The sequence below is a fragment of the Oncorhynchus clarkii genome, chromosome 4, assembly GCF_045791955.1.
Source record: "Oncorhynchus clarkii lewisi isolate Uvic-CL-2024 chromosome 4, UVic_Ocla_1.0, whole genome shotgun sequence".
In the NCBI taxonomy this organism is placed as follows: Eukaryota; Metazoa; Chordata; class Actinopteri; order Salmoniformes; family Salmonidae; genus Oncorhynchus; species Oncorhynchus clarkii.
The window spans coordinates 14,478,926-14,499,294 of record NC_092150.1 but is presented as its reverse complement, the minus strand read 5'-3'; the positions used below and the strand labels follow the sequence as shown (position 1 = coordinate 14,499,294).

Sequence of the window (20,369 nt, the reverse complement as noted above, 5' to 3'; positions counted from 1 at the left end):
GATCGTTTTTTTTTTTGTGTAAAATGCCGCCATGTCGTCTATGCCTAAATCCACCACTGCGGATATGCTTCAGACAGACGGACAACTACATTTTCTCTCTGATTAGAGATACGGATTTGCAATGCTGTTTGCCACTTACTGTATCCAGTTCGCCACATAATTGGAATGTGTAATACATCAATTCATATAAAAAGCCATTCAAGATTTACCAGGCATAGGCCAACAGTATCAGGCATCTACACTACCTGTGCGTTCTCCTGTAATCTTTCCATATTTGTCTCTACCAATTTCCCAGTGTCCACATTAATAAAGACTGTCAGTGTGATAACAGCTGTCTGCATGGTGTTATCACTGGGCTTGTAATCACCATGCCTGTTGTCATTATTTGAAGCTAGCCATGTTTGGAACTAACAAAGTGGTGCCCTTATAAAACCCCAGGGACCAGTGTGCATGGGGTTATGGCTTTGGTGAATTTGTGTTAATTTGACTGATTGAGAAACTTGATTATGAACCTAGAGGAGTCACTGCTGTTGTTTAAGAATGGGTACTGCCCTCCCCTTACTGTCCCCACTGTAGAAGGGAGATATGTACATGTACAGTAGATGTTGAGTACTTATAAACCAAACCACCATGTTTTGTCATTGTCAACGACTTGAGGAGGGATTTGGTTGATTGAGTTATTTTGGGGACCATTACGGCTGGTGTCAAACTTAGGGGGTGCTTCAATGTCACAACGGAAAACTATTGTTCATTGTAAATAGTCATAACAATTGTCAATAATGCTAACGTTACTGTATAACGTTTTACTCATAGAAATAGATTCTGTTTCTATGGTTTTACTATACCATGGTGACTGTTTGAAAACAACAGTTGAAAAAAGTACATTTCACTTTCTAAGCAGCAAGAAAATGATTCAAGACTGTATTTATGTACTCTGAAAAAAGAAAGAACATTGAAGATATCCCTTATACAACTTGATGAATTGACTTACAATTGACATTTTTCTTGTTATATTCCCATTCATTCATTATATAAAACATTTTGCTTTTACTTTGCGTTATTATATAGTAGGGCTGTCAGAGTTAATCAGTTAACTCGAGTTAACTTTTTATAATTTTAGTGCACACTTTTTTAAATCGTGATTAATCGCATTGAAAAAAACCGGAAAATATCCAACATACATAAAAACAACAATGTTATGTCAAAACAAGTTGGCATTGAGGTTAAAGAAAGTAAGTATGCTTGATTACCTGATTTTGCTTACCAGTACTTCGGACAAAATCAAGACGCCAATATTCTTAAAATGCTTTTTGTATGAACATTCTTAAATTACAGCTCAATTTGATCAAATTCTGAATTTGAGGTTGTGATTAATCGCTGCAAATCCTGCTATTAACTCAATTGCATTTTTTAAAATCGTTTGACAGCCCTATTATGTTTAATGAAGCCAGGTGGCTCTTTGTGTTTAATAAATACTAAATGTGAACTATACATTGTGATAGTAGGCTTAGTAAATGTACAACTATTTTCATATAACTGAGTGGTTCAGTTCATTTGACCGTACATTAGAGGAGTAGTCTAGGCCTAGAAAAGTGGTAGCTTATTGATTTCCATTGTTCTCTGTACCCCACTCACTAATTCACCTGACTTGTATATTCATAAACCAAGTTGTTAACAATTAGCCCAGTGGTTTGGACATTATTTTATATATATATATATATATATTATCTGTGGACTATTCCAATTTGATTGTGCATTGTCTCTTATCTTGTTATGGGCAATTAAGTCGGACACACAACCACAATAAACACTTTATCAACCATGTGGCCAAACTTTGTCAATATTGACAAGATTAGGCACAGTAAAGTTAGGTTATTTTAGAGATATGTCTGGTCAACCTTTGGCACCTGACGTTTGTTTGCGCATAGTGAATCCAGAGTGAGTTGCCCTCGCAAAGGATGAAAATGAACTATTACTATTCTGTCTTGTTTGATACAACTGCACTACGGGTGAGTGTTGAGACCCAAATAAACTCTAGTTTCATATAGGCTGTAGAAGTAAAACAACAAGTTATCCGCGTCGAGGACTACACAGTGGTGTCTTCTGTTGTACGTGACAAGGTCCCCTAAATCAAGCCGCAATTCTGCATTGTAACCAGGTAATTACTCATAAAACAGTTTATTAATAACATACAACAATTATTTTTTACGAAGCAACTACACTATTAATGTAGCCTAATTTGTTTAGCCTATTTATTGTGCCCAAGCAAAACCATTGAGTATAATTAAATAAAATGAGGTCTCAGCAATTGACCGTCTGCATTGTCATAGGCCTATAGCCTACGTACTGATAATTGGGTAAAATCATAAAATAAGTATTTGATCATGTAGTGTCTTTGGGTGTCTGGAAAAGTTCTCAACAGTCTGTCAGAAGGATTGCTATTGAACGGGTGGACAAATATTTTTTTTCCTCAAAGACTAAAATACACATATGAATAGCTTATTCCATTTACACTAAACGGTGCTCTGCTATTCTTTACGTAAAACGGAGGCTTCACTGAAGCAAGTGTGCAAAATAAACAGAGTGACTTGTAAACACATATAGTGACAGAGACTATGAAGAATAAACATAGGAAAGTAGGGGTTTCAGCCTGTTAAAATTTTTATAAACATTCAAATGAAAACCGAAGGTATTGGCTATTCTTCCATTATAAACAATGTATATGAACAAAAAGTAAAGGCAACTAAATAAATAGTTATTTGTATTATTATCATCAGAAACTAACACTGAAATATGACTGTAGGACCATCACCATTCCCATGTTGTATCTTTCTCCACAGTCTTCAGAGATGTCTTCCACACTTCCAAACAGCCCCCTGACCACCTATGTGTTGAACACAGGTGACGGAGTCCCAGGGGCAAGAATGGCCCTCAGTCTGCACCGACTGGACTCACTCCTAGTCATCTGGAACCTAGTGACTGTGGGGTAGGGTGAATAGCTAGCTGCCTGGTATAATCCTACTACCTAGTGACTGTGGGGTAGGGTGAACAGCTGCCTGATATAGGCCTACTACTGTCTCACTCCTTCCTCCCTTTGTGTGTTGCATATACCTTTGGGATTTAGTTAGCCTAGCTTTAGGCCTATTTGTGAAATGTTCACTGCTATTATTAATAGTGATCGACTGATAACGCATGGAGATGCACTACCTTTAGACCCTCACAAACTACTACAGAGGAACCATTAAGAGCATCCTGTTTCTCCAGAGGCTGGTGCGGTCAGCCCAACGCATCACTGGGGGCACATTGCCTTGCCTCCAGGACATCTACAGCACCCTGTGTCACAGGAAGGTCATCAATGACCTCAGACAGACACCTGAGCCACGGCCTGTTCACCCTGCTGTTCACCCTGCTAAGACTGAAAAACATCTCCAAGCCATCAGACAAATAGTCAGCACTAGCTGACCTTCTCCCAGTACCCTACCCTGAACCTTAGTCACTGTTCTAGCCGCCAACCACCTGGCACTCTACCCCCCCACCATAGAGACTGCTGCCCTATGTACATAGTCACTGAACACTGGTCACTTTAATGTTCACATACTGCTTTACCCACTTCATGAGGAAAGTATTCAGACCCCTTCACTTTTTCCACATTTTGTTACGTTACAGCTTTATTCTAAAATTGATTAAAATAAGTTGGTTCCTCATCAATCTACACAATAACAGTTTTGACATTTTTGCAAATGTATTGAAAATAAAAAACGAAAATATTACATTTACATAAGTATTCAGACCGTGTACTCAGTACATTGTTGAAGCACCTTTGGCAGTGATTACAGCCTTGAGACTTCTTGGGTATGATGCTACAAGCTCGGCACACCTGTATTTGTGGAGTTTCTCCCATTCTTCTCTGCCGATCCTCTCAAGCTCTGTCAGGTTATATGGGGAGCGTCGCTGCATAGCTATTTTCAGGTCTCTCCAGAGATGTTCGATTGGGTTCAAGTCCGGGGTCTGGCTGGGCCACTCTAGGACATTCAGAGACTTGTCCCGAAGCCAATCCTGCATTATCTTGGCTGTATGGTTAGGGTCGTTGTCCTGTTGGATGGTGAACCTTAGCACCTAGTCTGAGGTCCTGAGCGCTCTGGAGCAGGTTTTCATAAAGGATCTCTCCCTTGATCCTGACTAGTCTCCCAGTCCCTGCCGCTGAAAAACATTCCCACAGCATGATGCTGCCACCACCATGCTTCACCATAGGGATGGTGCTTGGTTTCCTCCAGACGTGACGCTTGGCATTCAAGCCAAAGAGTTCAATATTGGTTTCATCAGACCGGAGAATCTTGTTGGTCATGGTCTGAAAGTCCTTTAGGTGCCTTTTGCCATACTCCAAGTGGGCTGTCATATGCCTTACTGAGGAATGGCTTCTGTCTGGCCACTACCATAAAGGCCTGATTGGTGGAGTGCTGAAGAGATGGTTGTCCATCTGGAAGTTTCTCCCATCTCAACAGAGGAACTCTGAAGCTCTGTCAGAGTGACCATTGGGTTCTTGGTCACCTCCCTGACCAATGCCCTTCTCCCCTGATGGCTCAGTTTGTCTGGGCGGCCAGCTCTAGGAAGAGTCTTGGTGGGTCCAAAATTCTTCCATTTAAAAATGATGGAGGCCACTGTGTTCTTGGGGATCTTCAATGCTGCATACATGTTTTGTTACTCTCCTCCAGATCTGTGCCTTGACACAATACTGTCTCGAAGCTCAACGGACAATTCCTTTGACCTCATGGCTTGGTTTTTGCTCTGACATGCATTGTCAACTGTGGCTCCTTATAGACAGGTGTGTGGTTTTCCAAATCATGTCCAATCAATTGAATTTACCACAGGTGGACTCCAATCATGTTGTAGAAACATCTCAAGGATGATCAATGGAAACAGGATGCACCTGAGCTCAATTTCGAGTCTCATAGCAAAGGTTCTGAATACTTATGTTTAATACATTTGCAAAAAAAATTAAAACATCTCAAAACCTGTTTTCGCTTTGTTATTATGAGGTATTGTATGTAGATTGATGAGGGGGAAAGTATTTAATCAATTTTAGAATAAGGCGTTATATAACAAAATGTGGAAAAATTCAAGGGGTCTGAATACTTTCCAAATGCACTGTATCTACTGTATTCTGGTCAAACATAAGCATTTTACTGCACCTGCGATAACATCTGCAAAATATGTGTACACGGCCAATAATTGATTTATGCAATTAAAAAGATACAAACATACTAATTTTGGGCCATGTCAATTTTGAAACTTGAATATGTGACAAAAACCAGTGCAGAATCATCAACGTTCTCATTATTTTAGAACCACCGACGAAGATGGTCGCTGTCCTGGACTCATCACTACAAAAGCGTTCACGCCTGGGATGTATAAGATGCGTTTTGAGACTGGACAATATTGGGAGAGTTTGGGTCAGAACTCCTTCTACCCATATGTTGAGGTAAGTGGGTATCAGCCATGGACGTATCAATACACCTACTAATACATTTGGCCTAGAGGAATTTCCGGCATTTTTTAAAGATTAAAACCAACAAACCCTTATTATGTTCTGTTTCTTTCTCTTTTTTTTTCTTCAACAGATTGTCTTCACTATAACAAACCCCAACGAGAGATTCCACTTGCCCCTGCTCCTGAGCCGCTTCTCCTATAGCACGTACAGGGGAAGTTAGAGCCATCTCTCGTCTGAGCCTCTGCCCGCACTATACCATGGATGTGGTTAATCGAGCTAAAATGCTTACATGTCCAGTTGATACCTAAGTGGTCAAGTTACTGTAGTTTGAAATAGTCATAATGATGAACTGAAGTCAAATGGCTATCACGTGCTGAATATTTAGCTTTTTGCCTGTTCATCATGAATGTACACATTTTGTAATCTACCTGTCAAATTGCTCATCCATGATGCAATGTGCGTGTGTGTTTCTCAGCCAATCACAGAGCAAGATCGAGCTCCGCAGAAAGACTCAAAGTCGTCCTATTCGCGCATAAATGAAATAAAGTTAATTAAAGCTGTAAACTTGTAATTATTGAACACATTTCATCCTTGATATACTGTATTTTAAATATTGTTATATTTAACATGCAATTGTTGACCATACCCTAAGAATCAACGGGAAAACATTTCCATTCCAATCCAGATTGTCAGGCATCATTTTGGTCAATTTATTGGGGTCCTTAGTGGTCTTGCTCTGACATTCTTGCTCTTGCAGTATGTAATGACTGTGGCTGTTATCCAACACTGTCACACTGATGAGCTGTAGGAAGACAGAATATCTAGAACATTTGATATTTTTTCAAAGAGTGGAGGGCAAGTGCCAGCGGGAGAATGGCTCAAATGTTAGGGCTTCTCTCGACGGCTGCTTTGTCACTACGGATCGCAGTGAGAGCATGTGTACGCAATTCGGTGTCAAGGAACTTCTCTGTGCTGCCCGGCTATCGTGGCTCCACGGTCAGGGTAAGGTTGTTTTGTGTTCGTTAAACCAACTGAAATTAGGCATAAACTAATTAGCCATTTTAGCTAGTTCTATACAACACAAACAATGGCTAGAACTGTTATTGTGCTGTCAGAACTGTGTGCCTATATTAGTTAGCTAGCTAGCCTAGCTACTTCTAGGCAGTGCAGTAACGTTAGGTCAACAAACTAGTTAGCCAAGTTAGCTGTTAGCTAGCTAGCTTCACAACCAATTTTAAATCAAACTCTTTCCCATAATCCGGATGTTAATGCTTTCCTCCTCAGAGGCTTGCTCAAAGTAAGTTATTGTCACCTGATGGAATCTTTACATCTCATGGACTACTGTACTCCACTGAGCCGCCAAAAGGTAAGACCCAAGAGACATGTCTAGAAGTGTCTGTTACATAAAATCATGAACTGCATTGCTATAGAGGCAAATGTTAGTGGTATGCAGTCGAATGAAAAATATTTTGTTATCTGAGTGATATCTCCTCAAGGGGAATATTGATCCAAGGGTTTAACCTAGGATACCCTAACTAGATCTGCCAACCTAGATGATGCTCCTGGGCTCTAACCAACAGTGTCTGCCTGGAGTGGACTGACCTAATGCTGTCATTCACTTTTGATTGGCAGATGGTAAAGGGAAGGAATCAGGTGGCGGTGGAGGCGGAGGGAAAAGAGGAGGAGGGAAAGATTGGTGGAGCCGCATGCAGAAGGTGTGTGATGTGAATGGTCTGTCTATATAGTATTACACCCTATTCTATGAGGGATATTTGAAATCAAATTGTATTTGTCAGATGCACCGAATACAACAACCTTACAGTGAAATGCTTACTTACAAGCCCTTAACCAACAATGCAGTTGTAAGAATAATTAGAGTAACAATAAAATAACAGTAGCGAGGCTATATACAGGGAGTACCGGTACAGAGTCAATGTGCAGGGCCACAGGTTAGTCGAGGTAATTGAGGTAATATGTACATGTAGGTATTTACATGTCAAATCAAGGAGCGGGTGGTATTGTTTGTGTGGGTGTTGAAGGAATTCTAAATTCCTCTGTTTTAATTCCCAATCAAAATTAAACACTCTGTCAATGCATTCGAAGGGTTTGTAAGACCCTCATCTTATAAGAATGGACAGAGCCACCTTAACAGTGGGTTAAAAGTTTATTTGCCACTTGCACAGGATACAACAGGTGTAAATTTCCCAACAGTGCAGTAATAATATAGATCATAAAAAATAGAAGAAAACACAAGAGATTTGAGATAAGATGAAGAAACACGAGAATGCAAGTACACTGAGTTTACAAAACATTACTGTACTTTCCTAATTTTGAGTTACATCCCCTTTTGCCTTCAGAGCAGCCTCAATTTGTCGGGGCATGGACTCTACAAGGTGTCAAGTGTTCCACAGGGACGGTGACCCATGTTGACTCCAATGCTTCCCACAGTTATGTGAAGTTGGCTGGATGTTCTTTGGGTGGTGGACTGTTCTTCATGCACATGAGACACTGTTGAATGTGAAAAACCCGGGAGCATTGCAGTTCTTGACACACTCATACCAGTGCGTCTGGCACCTACTACCATACCCCATTCAAAGGCACTATTTTGTCTTGCCCATTCACCCTCTGAATGGCACACATACACAATCCTTGTCTCAGTTGTCTTAAGGCCTAAAAATACTTATTTAACCTGTCTCATCCCCTTCATCTACACTGACTGAAGTGGATTTAACAAATTACATCCATAAGGGATCATAGCTTTTACATGGATTCACTTGCTCAGTCTGTCATGGAAAGAGCAGGTGTTCCTAATGTTTTGTACACTCAGTGTATATACAGGTCAGTACCATTCTCAATGTGCAGGGTACTGGAGTGATTGAGGTAGGCATATATGTGTGTGTGACGTTCTATGGCACTGGATGCAGATACCTCAACATGTTGACCTTTCCTCTGCCTTTCTAGGGTGACATCCCATGGGATGAGAAAGACTTCCGTGCCCTGGCAGTGGTACTAGCTGGGATATCCTCTGCCACGCTCTACTATCAATTCAGAGACACAGGCAAGGAGATCACTTGGAAGGACTTTGTCCAACGCTACCTTGGCAGAGGAATGGTGAGACAAAGTACAACAATTCAGTGAAGAATATAGAGATACTGTTTATAGAAATACATGTTGTTTGTTAGTACAATCATAATGCCAAGGTGATGTAACTGCTCAGACACAGAATTATTTTGTTTCCATTATTTTGTTATATAATTTTTTTTTGTATGTTGCTGTCTGTGCACTGCAAGAATAGGCCTTATGCGTTGTCTGTTCTCTACACAGGTCGAGCGTTTAGAGGTTGTCAACAAACAGTATGTCCGAGTCATTCTAGTACCAGGAGCAGAGGCTGATGCGGTAGGTGAAAATTCCTTTCTCTGGAATCGGAACAATAATGTGTGTCTCTCTCCTCACTGATTTAATGCCAAATGGATGAATGGGGGATAATTGTGCACCTTACTTCACAATGCAATTTAAATTAGGCTTAACTTAATGATAAGCAGGGTGAAGAGGTTGATTTAATTTAGAAAAACCATAGTGTATTGATGAGTTTGTGTTTTGCCTATTTGTCAGCAGCAAATCATTTGACCTTGCAGGTTGATACCATTCTCTGTAACTGAACGTAAATAATTACTATAACTCTTATTACAAATCAAATCTACAAATAAAGTTTATTAAGTGGATTACACTAATGTTTTGATTGTAAGGGAAACTAAAATAGGCTACAGGCCTATGTTTTTTTTCTAGGACTTATATATATTATATTATACAAAACATTTCCTTGACTCTATCTAAACAATGCAATTAATCCTTTACAATAGTTTATGCACTCTTTATAAAGCGTTGGTGCTTATGTTTGCGCACCTTCCAGGTTAATATGCATCTGATGCATATGCTAAAAGGGGACACTCGGCAACATTCTCTAGCCGGTACTGATAGGCTGAAAGGTTCTAGTGGTAAAGAGTATCCATTGGCTTGTTGTGTTGGTGGTCTTTCCCCAGAGCTATGTGTGGTTTAACATCGGTAGTGTGGACACCTTCGAGAGGAACTTGGAGGCAGCTCATCACGAGCTTGGCTTGGAGCCCTCTCATAGGGCAGCTGTCATGTACAACTCCGAGAGTGATGGGTGAGTTAATGGCGACACACACGCGTATTCATGCCTCAATAGGGCTAGACTATTTCTCACTCTGAGCTTTGTTTTATATGTCCAATTTCATGTACAAGCTAACATTTTAACTGACTGTCATCATCATTTTACAATTTTCCTTCCTCCTACAGGTCATTTATGATGAGCATGATTCCAACCTTGCTGTTGATTGGTTTCCTGCTTTTCACCCTGCGGCGGGGACCAATGGGAGGAGGCGCTGGGGGTGGAAGAGGTGGTCCCTTCAGCATGAGCGAATCAACAGCAAAAATGATGAAGGACAACATCAACACCAAGTTCAAGGATGTGGCCGGCTGTGAGGAGGCCAAGCTGGAGATTCTGGAGTTTGTTAACTTCCTGAAGAACCCCCAGCAGTATCTGGACCTGGGGGCTAAGATCCCAAAGGTAAGGGATGGAACAACTCGGCTGGGCGGTATACCGTATGTTACCATATACCGGTATTTACTTTACCTTCTATAATGGTATTTCAATGTTTGGTTTGTTAAATGTGATACGCTACTCTGGCACGTGTACTGTCAGTTTTTATAGTTGACTCTGTTTTGCTTCTTGAGTTGTCTCTCTCTCTCTACTCCAACTGCTGCATGCCGCTAAACACACCAAACCATGCCCCCTGTCACTTAAGGAGAGAGCAGTTGCTTGACCACGGAGTCACGAGCACTTTCTTGCCGTTCACTCTGCATGGTCAGATGGATGCAACGATGTTGGGGACATGCTGAGTACCACAAGCGTTCTATACACTTAGTAGTTTGCAGACAGTAAGATACACAAACTATCTGCTAGTTTGTTTTCTTAGCAAGGTGTTGCTAAAATAATTTGCTAATACCTAGTTGGATGGCTAGCTAGCTTGCTAAATGTGCTAACACAGAGAGAACGATGAGCCAGATCTTTCACCGGATGTATAAATGTGAAGCATCCAAGTGGCGTTTCCACTCACTACCAAATATGGTGATGAGAAAAAGCCCAGTGGACAGCAGTGGGAGAAGATGGAGTGAGATGGACATTCACTGACATTCTGCAAATTCTATGAAACATTTGATCACCATACAGTTTTCTGTTTCCAAAACTAGAATCTGTAACAGAGTGGACTAAGTTTTGTAGGCTTTACCCTTTGCCAAAGTTTCTAAAAATGACGTTGTTTATGAGGAGTGCAAGTGCGAATTGAGTTATTGCACACCCGCACTGCAGAGTAGGTGTTCCTTAACGGAAATATGCAAATAAATTGTAGAATGCGCCAATAGGATCTCACTAGCTCATGCTGCCTACCTCCTTGCTTATTCTTTAAAAAAAGAATCACCTTTATTTAACCAGGTAGGCTAGTTGAGAACAAGTTCTCATTTGCAACTGCGACCTGGCCAAGATAAAGCACAGCAATTCGACACATACAACACAGAGTTACACATGGAATGAACAAAACATAGTCAATAATACAGTAGAACAAAAGAAAACAAAAAGTCTATATACAGTGAGTGCAAATGAGGTAAGATAAGGGAGTTAAGGCAATAAATAGGCCATGGTGGCGAAGTAATTACAATATAGCAAATTAAACACTGGAATGGTAGATGTGCAAGTAGAGATACTGGGGTGCAAATGAGCAAGATAAATAAATAAATACAGTATGGGGATGAGGTAGGCAGATAGATGGGCTGTTTACAGATGGGCTATGTACAGGTGCAGTGATCTGTGAGCTGCTCTGACAGCTGGTGATTAAAGCTAGCGAGGGAGATATGAGTCTCCAGCTTCAGAGATTTTTGCAGTTCATTCCAGTCATTGGCAGCAGAGAACTGGAAGGAGACACGACCAAAGGAGGAATTGGCATTGGGGGTGACCAGTGAGATATATCTGCTGGAGCGCGTGCTACGAGTGGGTGCTGCTATGGTGACCAGTGAGCTGAGATAAGGCGGGGCTTTACCTAGCAGAGACTTGTAGATAACCTGTAGCCAGTGGGTTTGGCGACTGGTATGAAGTATGAAGCAAGGGCCAACCAACGAGAGCGTACAGGTCGCAATGGTGGGTAGTGTATGGGGCTTTGGTGACAAAACGGATGGCACTGTGATAGACTGGATGGGACAACATTAGTACCTGGACCTGGGGGCTAGGCTTGGGCAGTATACTGTATACTGGGGTATTTGGAAATAGCCATGGGATGGTTTTTCAATACTGTTGAAACTATTTTATGTTTTTATTACATTTTTATATTTGTATATCTACTTTTTAAGTAAATACCTGCAGTCAACTTGTGCAATACGCTAAGAGAAAAAGCACATTTTTGTTCTACATTTCACGTCTCATTATTTTCCATTTTGAAGCTTACCATAGTTCCCTGAACAGTTAAGCCAGTCACGTGCTTGTTTGTAAATAATACAACGGATGAAAGCGGGGGCAGGGGAGTCCAGCTGTGTATTGACAGGGGTCGCATTTTATAATGAAGCCAAGTGTTTTTTTTTGTTGGCTTCAATAGAGTGATCAGAGACGTGCAACTATAGAAAATACATTAGTGCAGAAAATAGCTGAATTTTCATAAGATGACAACAGAAGTGCAACGCTATAAGTAAATTAGCTTACTATGAAAAAGCAAGGTATTTTTTGCACAAACTATGCATGGCCATCATATTTCCAATGTTTATCATAGAATTGTGCGTTAATGCAACACCTAAGTTTAACTTGCTAGTTATCTAAGTAAGTAGCTGAGTAAATAAGGATGACTGGGAAACCATATTGTTAGCTTTCTGCTGTGTTTGAGAAGTCAAATCCCTTTGGATGAGTTTTCTCCTCTCCGTTCTCGGCCTGTCTGCTTTCCCCCCTCTTCTTGGAAGGCCATTGCCCTAGCGGAAGGCCATTGCCCTAGCGGAAGGCCATTGCCCTAGCGGAAGGCCATTGCCCTAGCGGAAGGCCATTGCCCTAGCGGAAGGCCATTGCCCTAGCGGAAGGCCATTGCCCTAGCGACTCCACACAGACACCACTGTACACATGCTGCTCCAGAGCCGGTACTGTTCTTGCTTCAGACAAGTATGCATCAACTTTGTTCAGTTACACAATGTCACTCGTTCACATTCGCTTGTACATGTCCAAACTCGCCAAAAATGAAATTTGGTAGTGCCTCGTTTTTTTTCCATTTCTGCTATTTGCTATTACTTGTGATACATTTTGTTAGCATTCTGGTAATAGACGCCCAATGGGCTTTTTAATGTATTTTTAAAAAAAAATGCACACACTTCTGTACTAAACCGGTAATCCCGTAAATCCCGGGATGAGAGAAGGACGGTATTACGATATGAACATCTGGATACTGCTCAACCCTACTGGGGACCAAGATCCCAAAGTTAAGGGATGGGACAACAGCCCAGCAGTCATACTAGTCATGAAATACCTTTCAATGTAGGAAGAAAATGCCTTTTAATTTTAGATGTAGTTTGCTGTCTTTTCACAGCCTATGAGAAATGAACATTATACTGGTATTTTAAATCTCATGTGTTGTGTTGTGCTGTGTTTTCTCAGGGTGCTGTGCTCTCTGGACCTCCAGGCACTGGCAAGACCCTGCTGGCCAAGGCCACAGCAGGAGAGGCCAACGTCCCCTTCATCACTGTCAACGGCTCTGAGTTCCTGGAGATGTTTGTGGGTGTTGGGCCTGCCAGGGTGAGTTCACACTAGAACCAGAGGGAACACTTGCACCTGACTCCATAACATCCGTTTTCAAATCACATGATGTGCATTTTAGATCATAGCTGAAAATAGCGGTATCTACTAGCTATCTAACCACATAGATACATTTCAATCCATTTTACTTGAAATGCATTGCTTACTGTGAGGATGTGAATTAAAATGTTTTAGAGACTTAGTATTGACTGTTTCCCCCCTGTAGGTGAGAGACATGTTTGCCATGGCCCGGAAGAACGCCCCCTGTATTCTGTTTATAGATGAGATAGACGCCGTGGGTCGCAAGAGGGGCGGGGGGAATTTTGGTGGCCAGAGCGAGCAGGAGAACACTCTCAACCAGCTGCTAGTGGAGATGGATGGTGAGTATGGGTGAAATGAGATGGCAAACTATCACACTCTCTATCATATTGCTGGTTAATCTCATAGGTGTCCCCTATTTATGAAATAATAACTGTTATTATGTGACAATGGTGCTCTATGATGTCATCTGTTATAAAGCTGTTCTTTTCTGCTTTACTCTAAAATGTTTACTTAATGAACTGTAATGCATATACTGTGAGGGTAATTCCCTAGTGTTTTTCTTTTAGGATTCAACACCAGCACTAACGTCGTTGTCCTGGCTGGCACCAACAGACCAGACATCTTGGATCCTGCACTCATGAGGCCTGGCAGATTTGACAGGCAGATTTACATAGGTATGGAGTCTTTCAATTGAACTGGAGTTCAGGCTGTGCTGTGGTAATTACAGTGAAATGTCAACATACAGCATATTGATATTCATATTGAGACGTACTACCCATTCGGTAAGACTTTATGTAAATCTAAGGATTTCATAACACATTTATAACCCATACATAACAATTTCCTAATCAGCAGACTAAATGAGCCTTTCATGAAATCCAATACATGTCCATGTTTCAGGCCCACCTGACATCAAAGGCAGGGCGTCCATCTTCAAAGTGCACTTACGGCCCATCAAACTGGACCCTGCTATGGACAAAGACGGACTGGCCAGGAAGATGGCTGCCGCCACACCAGGCTTCACAGGCAAGTTGAGCTGCTCTGTGTGAGAGATGGCCATGTTGATTATCATGTGAATGTTTTTGAAACATCCTCTCTGTCTTCCTGTCTTCACCAGGAGCCGACATAGCTAACGTGTGTAATGAGGCAGCCCTCATTGCTGCTAGACATCTCAACCCACATGTGGAAGGGAAACACTTTGAGCAGGCCATCGACAGGGTCATTGGAGGTGGGTTGTAATGTCTTCCATGTCCTTGTATTATTATGTTATCTCAGCTTTGTGAATCAGTGTTAATTAAATCAACAATAGCTATGACAATAAATATTTCTCAACCTATTTTCCCTGAGAAAACTAATGACGATAACGAGATGAGACGCCAGGGGGAAAAAAAGCTAACATTCGTTTTCATTGTAGTTGACAAAAATGTGACGAGATGAGAAATCCACTTGATTATTGGACATTCAATTTGACATAAACCCGCTGTGCACAGGTGTCTATTCCACATTGAGTCAACGTGGAAACAACGTTTATTCAACCAGTGTGTGCCCAATGGGAAGCTTCTTTTCATCTGTTTAGTCCAATCATAAGCATGCATGCCAAGTATTTAATGCAATCCTCTCATTGGCAGAATTAACGTCAGTTGCGTGATCCGATTGAGACGATCTGCCCGGCTCTCCCACACAGCTCCCAGGCAGTCATTCAGTCACTCGTCAATCGTTTGAACTGATGGGCAGCCAGCTAGTTACTTCAATTGTAACTAGCTTAAACTAGAAACAATCATTTTTACCATCTCTTGCTTTCGTGTAGGCTTTGAAAGTAAAACAAATACACTGACTAATATGTGACTAAAATGACTAAAACTAGACAAATTGTCCCAGAGTTTTAGTCAACTGATTATAACTAAAAATAAGAAGGATGAAATTACTAAAATGGGACTTAAAGGTGTTTTAGTCATAGACACTAACACAAAAAAACAACTCATTCTAAAATAGCTGACAAAATGAACACTGTTAAGAATGTCCCATCTTTAGGGCGAGGTGTGGATGGTAATAGAATGGTGAAGGTATAACCCTGCTGTCTGTCTCTCTCTGTCTGTAGGTCTTGAGAAGAAGACCCAGGTTCTGCAGCCCAATGAGAAGAAGACTGTAGCGTACCATGAGGCTGGCCACGCCATAGTGGGTTGGTTCCTGCAACATGCTGACCCACTGCTGAAGGTACAGTAACTCCCTCTTTTAAAGGCCCGGTTTTGCTTACCTGGCTGTTTGGTTGGGGGTTGCTAACCAGAGATATATATATATATATATATATATATATATATATATATATATATATATATATATATATATACTTTTTACTAGCACATTTGCATGTGACTTTCATAGTGCAGTTTTGACACTGCACACAACAGACAGCTCAGCAGCACCTTCCACTGTGTGTTGGTGTGAATAGAGCAGGGTATCCCAAACTCTGTCTTGTCCCCCCCGTGTGCACATTTTGTTTTTTGCCCTAGCACTACACAGCTGATTCAAATATTCAAAGCTTGATGATTTGGTTATATGAATCAGCTATGTAGTGCTAGGGCAATAACAAACTCTCCCAATACTGTCCAGTCTCAAAATGCATCTTATACATCCCAGGTGTAAAATAGTATACAAATCATCCAAGTCCCACTGCAGTACTGTTCACATGGTCATACTGAACAGTTTCTGACATTGGCTTGCAGACGGGTCAATGACTGTGTCTGTCACACAACTGGATCACAGGTTGGAATATGGGGATATTGAATGGGGTTCTAAAATAATAACTTTGATTCTCATGCATGGGTTTAACACACATTTAGGTTTCAAAATTGACATGGCCCAAAATGAGTACGTTTGTCTTAATTGCATAAATCAGTTATTGGTCGAGTACACATACTTTTGGTCATGTAATGTATGTGGACACCTGCTCGTCGAACATCTCATTTCAAAATCATGGGTGTTAATATGGAGTTGGTCCCCCTTTTCTGCAATAACAGCCTCCACTCTTCTGTGAAGGCTTTCCACTAGATGTTGGAACATTGCTGCTGTGTCTTGTTTCCATTCAGCCACGAGCATTAGTGAGGTCGGGCACTGATGTCGGGTGATTAGGCCTGGCTCACAGTCGGCATTCCGGCTTGTGGCTGAAATAGCCAAATCCACTCATTTGAAGGGATGTTCACATACTTTTGTGTATATAGTGTATTTTGCAGATGTTATCGACGGTGCAGAGAAATGCTTATATTTTTTGCTCCAACAGTGCAGTATAGCAAACAATACACACAAATCCCCAAAATAAAGAAATGAAGAAACAACTGGAATCAGTAGGAGAATGGGAGAACTGTTAGAGCTCATTTTGCTCTATAACCATGAGTCAAGAGAGCGAACTAGGTCCCCATGACGGGTAGCAGTCTGCAGGCATAGCGGTCTCTTTGTGTGGACATTAAAGCTTACGTCATGAGGTGCTTTATGGCCCAATTCAATCAAATGTCCATTCTGCATTTGAAAAATCACATTCTGCAGGTTCAGCTCCATATTTTTCTCTTTGCATTGAGGATCTCTTGCAGAGTGAGTTTGATGAAAATGTTTGGATAGGATTTGATGTGATTTATTTGATCGTTTAAAAACACAATTCAACCACACGTGTTGATACAATGAGATTAAAAGATGTGGCATGTGTGATCTAGAGGAGCAGGATTTGTAAAGTTGCTTTTCTGTCATTATTCTAATGCCATGTGTCCCTTTTCTCTTCCCCTAGGTGTCCATCATCCCCAGAGGGAAGGGTTTGGGCTATGCCCAGTACCTCCCCAAGGAGCAGTACCTGTACACGCGGGAGCAGCTGTTTGACAGGATGTGTATGATGCTGGGAGGACGTGTGGCTGAACATGTCTTCTTTGGGAAGATCACCACTGGAGCCCAGGACGACCTGAAGAAGGTCACCCAGTCAGCCTACGCACAGGTACCCTACTTTATGGCATTCAGAGGAAAGTTCAAGCGCTGCACTTTAATTGATAGCTAAGCTAACGTTTCATCCTCACAGCCTTCAGAATGAATCCCCAGAGCTTTTAAAATGAATCCCCAGTTACAATCGATGGTTAAAAAAAGCTATGGTTACTATTCAACAGTGTTGATAGGAGTTTGTCTTAGGAAATGTTACTGTCTATTATAAACTGGGTGTTTTGAGTCCCTGAATGCTGATTGGCTGATAGTCGTGGTATATCAGACTGTATACTACAGGTATGACAACGTTTATTTTTTACTGCTCTAATTACGTTGGTAAACAGTTTATAATTAAGCACCTCGGGGGTTTGTGTTATATGGCCAATATACCACAGATAAGGGCAGTGTCCAGGCACTCTGCGTTGCATCGTGTATAAGAACAGCCCTTAGCAATGGTATATTAGCCATATACCACACCCCCTCGGGCCTAATGGCTTAATTATCTCACAGTACTTGTTGTATTTCTGATCCCCACATCTCTTCCTGTCTCCAGATAGTGCAGTTTGGGATGAGTGAGAAGGTAGGCCAGGTGTCTTTCGACCTTCCTCGGCAAGGGGAGATGGTGATGGAGAAGCCTTACAGCGAGGCCACTGCAGAGCTCATAGACCAGGAGGTCAGAGACCTGGTGGACAGCGCCTATCAGAGGACCATGGAGCTGATTGTGGACAAGAGGGAGTGCGTGGACATGGTGAGAATTGCATTGACCTAAGTGAACATCATGTAGTTCTAAGGTTTTTAGATTACTCTGTCATGTCCTGCTCGATTGTCAAGGGCACACCCGTCTATATTTAGTTTTCTTGCTGGGCGTAAAGATGGGGAAACAGCACCACTGACCGCCCCACCACCGTTGTTATTGTAGCAGAGCTGAGGAGCGTTGTGCAGCATGGTAAAAACATGATGGCAGTACATATTGTGCTCTTCTATCGTGTGTGCAATAATGTCTGATGAGGAAAAAACTGTGTTGATGGTTTGCAGTAACTTCTTTGTTGTAATATCTCAAAACGTACGTGACCGTTTCACCATTAAGGATGGCAGCTTTAAGATCAAACAGAAATGTAGTAGGCCCTAGAGCTGCTGTCTGGCTCTTTATCATGTCCACCCTGTGTCATGAATGTCACTGGGACCCCACCGTTCCTCTCTCTTCACCCCAGGTGGGGAAGCGTCTCCTGGAGAAGGAGGTCCTGGACAAGGCAGACATGCTGGAGCTGCTGGGGCCACGGCCATTTGAGGAGAAGTCAACCTATGAGGAGTTTGTGGAGGGGACAGGCAGCTTTGAAGAGGACACCAGTCTGCCAGAGGGCCTGAAGGACTGGAACCAGGAGAGAGGGGACCTAGCAGAGGAGCTGGACACAGCCAAGGAGAAACAGGCCCAATAGGCAGCACAAACGGTGACAGGCAACCTCTTAACCCAACCTCTGTCTTAGCACACACCAGTCATGTAGCCTAGGCAGAGAGGAGGGTTGGGTGACTTAGCGTAGTACACTGCCACCGGACATATTTATCTGAGTGCAAAACAAACTTTCAATCAGAATGCAAGTCTTTCAATGCCTTATTATTGGCCATATTGGAGGTGCGCCTCATGGTACTCAAAGGTTAATTTAATGGACAGTGGACACATTGTGTTTGAGAGATTTTATCTTTTTATGAGTTGCATGTGTTCTCTTTCTCCACATAAATCATTTTGTCAACTGAATCATGTACATTTGCCTCGTGTTTTGATATCTTCAGCTATTTATTTCAATAAAAGGGGCTTCTTCCCAACTGTATTTCTTTCCCTCCCACAAATGAATGCTACATTTCAAAACATGTCGTTCATCTCTATATACCAATGACATAAAGGTGCTGGTTATGAACAATGTTAATATCCTAGTTCATCAAAATGCTACTGGCAGAAAGATAAAAATATACTCCCCTAGATGTGTTGAAATGTGCACTGCCTCTTCCATCTCTCAGCCTTGCATGGGTAATTCGTGATTAAGCCCTACAACTGTATAGTGTGGTGTTAAGCCCAGTTTATACCTGGTGCTAACATGTTTCCTTTTTCCTGATCTTGTCTACATTCCGTTTGTGCCCGTATTTCCAGAAATGTGTCTATTAGCCATCCACTGTTTCTGGATTGTGACCAGATGTCCTGTTCCTACTTTTATGCAAATGTTTTCACAGCTATCCTTTCTAAATAATATTTATTGTAAAACCTATTGATGTACTCAGTCAATGATGCCACTTAGAGGGCAGAATAATTATTTTAAATGGTTTCTCTGTCCAGATCTGTCTACACTTGCAAGATATTCAGACACAATGTGTGGGCAGGATAATCTGATCACAATGTGTTTTGATTGAGCCCACATTTTTAAACACATGTAGACAAGAGCAGGAAAAAGGACGCAAGTTGGAATCATGTATAAACTGAGTTTTAGATGTTCTGCTGAGCCAGTAATCTGCTGTTGTTGATGTACAGTATCGCTAGCAGCATACATCTCTACACAAATTTTATCAAATTATTTTATTGGGTGATCTGTGTGAATCAGGAAGTTGCTACCTCACTTTAAAGCAATATATTCAACTATATTTCTCATAGGTTTGGGAAAATTGTCCCCCTAGATATTTCAGGATTTCCAGTATACTGTAGTTCTGTCATTACTACTGATCACCACTGAAGTTGTCCAACAGTTTAGAATTACTGATGTAATAACCTATAATACATTTAGTTTAAAATGTGGTTGTGTGTAGTTGGTGTTTTGGATTGTGCACTGAAGGTAAGTTTGCCTGTTACTGCACAGTCAACCTCTTGTTCTCCAGTTACGGGGGATGGACAGAAAGCGCTTTTCCATTTGTATTATAAAGAAAAAGATTCTGTGTACGAAAGCAATGGCTATACTACAATGTATAAAACATGTTTTTGTTTGATAAATAAATTCAGTGGTGAATTTTCTCAGTATCGTTGTTTCCAGTACCAACTGCCACCAACCATTTGCACATGTCACA

General features: G+C 41.5%; 2 protein-coding genes across 2 annotated transcripts; both read left to right on the top strand.

Moving 5' to 3' along the window:
* Positions 1 to 2,028: 2,028 nt before the first annotated feature.
* On the top strand, positions 2,029 to 5,799 carry LOC139407581 (urate (5-hydroxyiso-) hydrolase b). The gene is made up of 4 exons (XM_071151407.1): positions 2,029 to 2,158; positions 2,841 to 2,986; positions 5,344 to 5,479; positions 5,619 to 5,799. The coding sequence occupies exons 2-4, from the start codon at positions 2,850 to 2,852 to the stop codon at positions 5,706 to 5,708; spliced, it is 363 nt and encodes a 120-aa protein (XP_071007508.1). The 5' UTR covers positions 2,029 to 2,158; positions 2,841 to 2,849; the 3' UTR covers positions 5,709 to 5,799.
* Positions 5,800 to 6,191: 392 nt separating this feature from the next.
* Positions 6,192 to 20,316, top strand: LOC139406477 (mitochondrial inner membrane m-AAA protease component AFG3L1-like). Its single transcript, XM_071149103.1, has 16 exons — positions 6,192 to 6,490; positions 6,773 to 6,854; positions 7,121 to 7,203; positions 8,450 to 8,599; positions 8,813 to 8,884; positions 9,529 to 9,653; positions 9,806 to 10,076; positions 13,188 to 13,325; positions 13,552 to 13,705; positions 13,934 to 14,041; positions 14,268 to 14,393; positions 14,485 to 14,595; positions 15,466 to 15,581; positions 17,143 to 17,343; positions 17,878 to 18,072; positions 18,536 to 20,316. The coding sequence occupies exons 1-16, from the start codon at positions 6,362 to 6,364 to the stop codon at positions 18,758 to 18,760; spliced, it is 2,286 nt and encodes a 761-aa protein (XP_071005204.1). The 5' UTR covers positions 6,192 to 6,361; the 3' UTR covers positions 18,761 to 20,316.
* The last annotated feature ends 53 nt before the right edge of the window (positions 20,317 to 20,369 follow it).

Bases quoted from the DNA above. Each gene is read 5' to 3' on its own strand.
- LOC139407581 (XM_071151407.1), top strand. From the start codon at position 2,850: ATGTCTTCCACACTTCCAAACAGCCCCCTGACCACCTATGTGTTGAAC. The intron at 2,987-5,343 runs GTAGGGTGAATA...TCATTATTTTAG, and splicing joins TGGAACCTAGTGACTGTGGG to AACCACCGACGAAGATGGTC. The intron at 5,480-5,618 runs GTAAGTGGGTAT...TTTCTTCAACAG, and splicing joins CCTTCTACCCATATGTTGAG to ATTGTCTTCACTATAACAAA.
- LOC139406477 (XM_071149103.1), top strand. From the start codon at position 6,362: ATGGCTCAAATGTTAGGGCTTCTCTCGACGGCTGCTTTGTCACTACGG. The intron at 8,600-8,812 runs GTGAGACAAAGT...TTCTCTACACAG, and splicing joins GCTACCTTGGCAGAGGAATG to GTCGAGCGTTTAGAGGTTGT. The intron at 13,706-13,933 runs GTGAGTATGGGT...TTTTTCTTTTAG, and splicing joins GCTGCTAGTGGAGATGGATG to GATTCAACACCAGCACTAAC.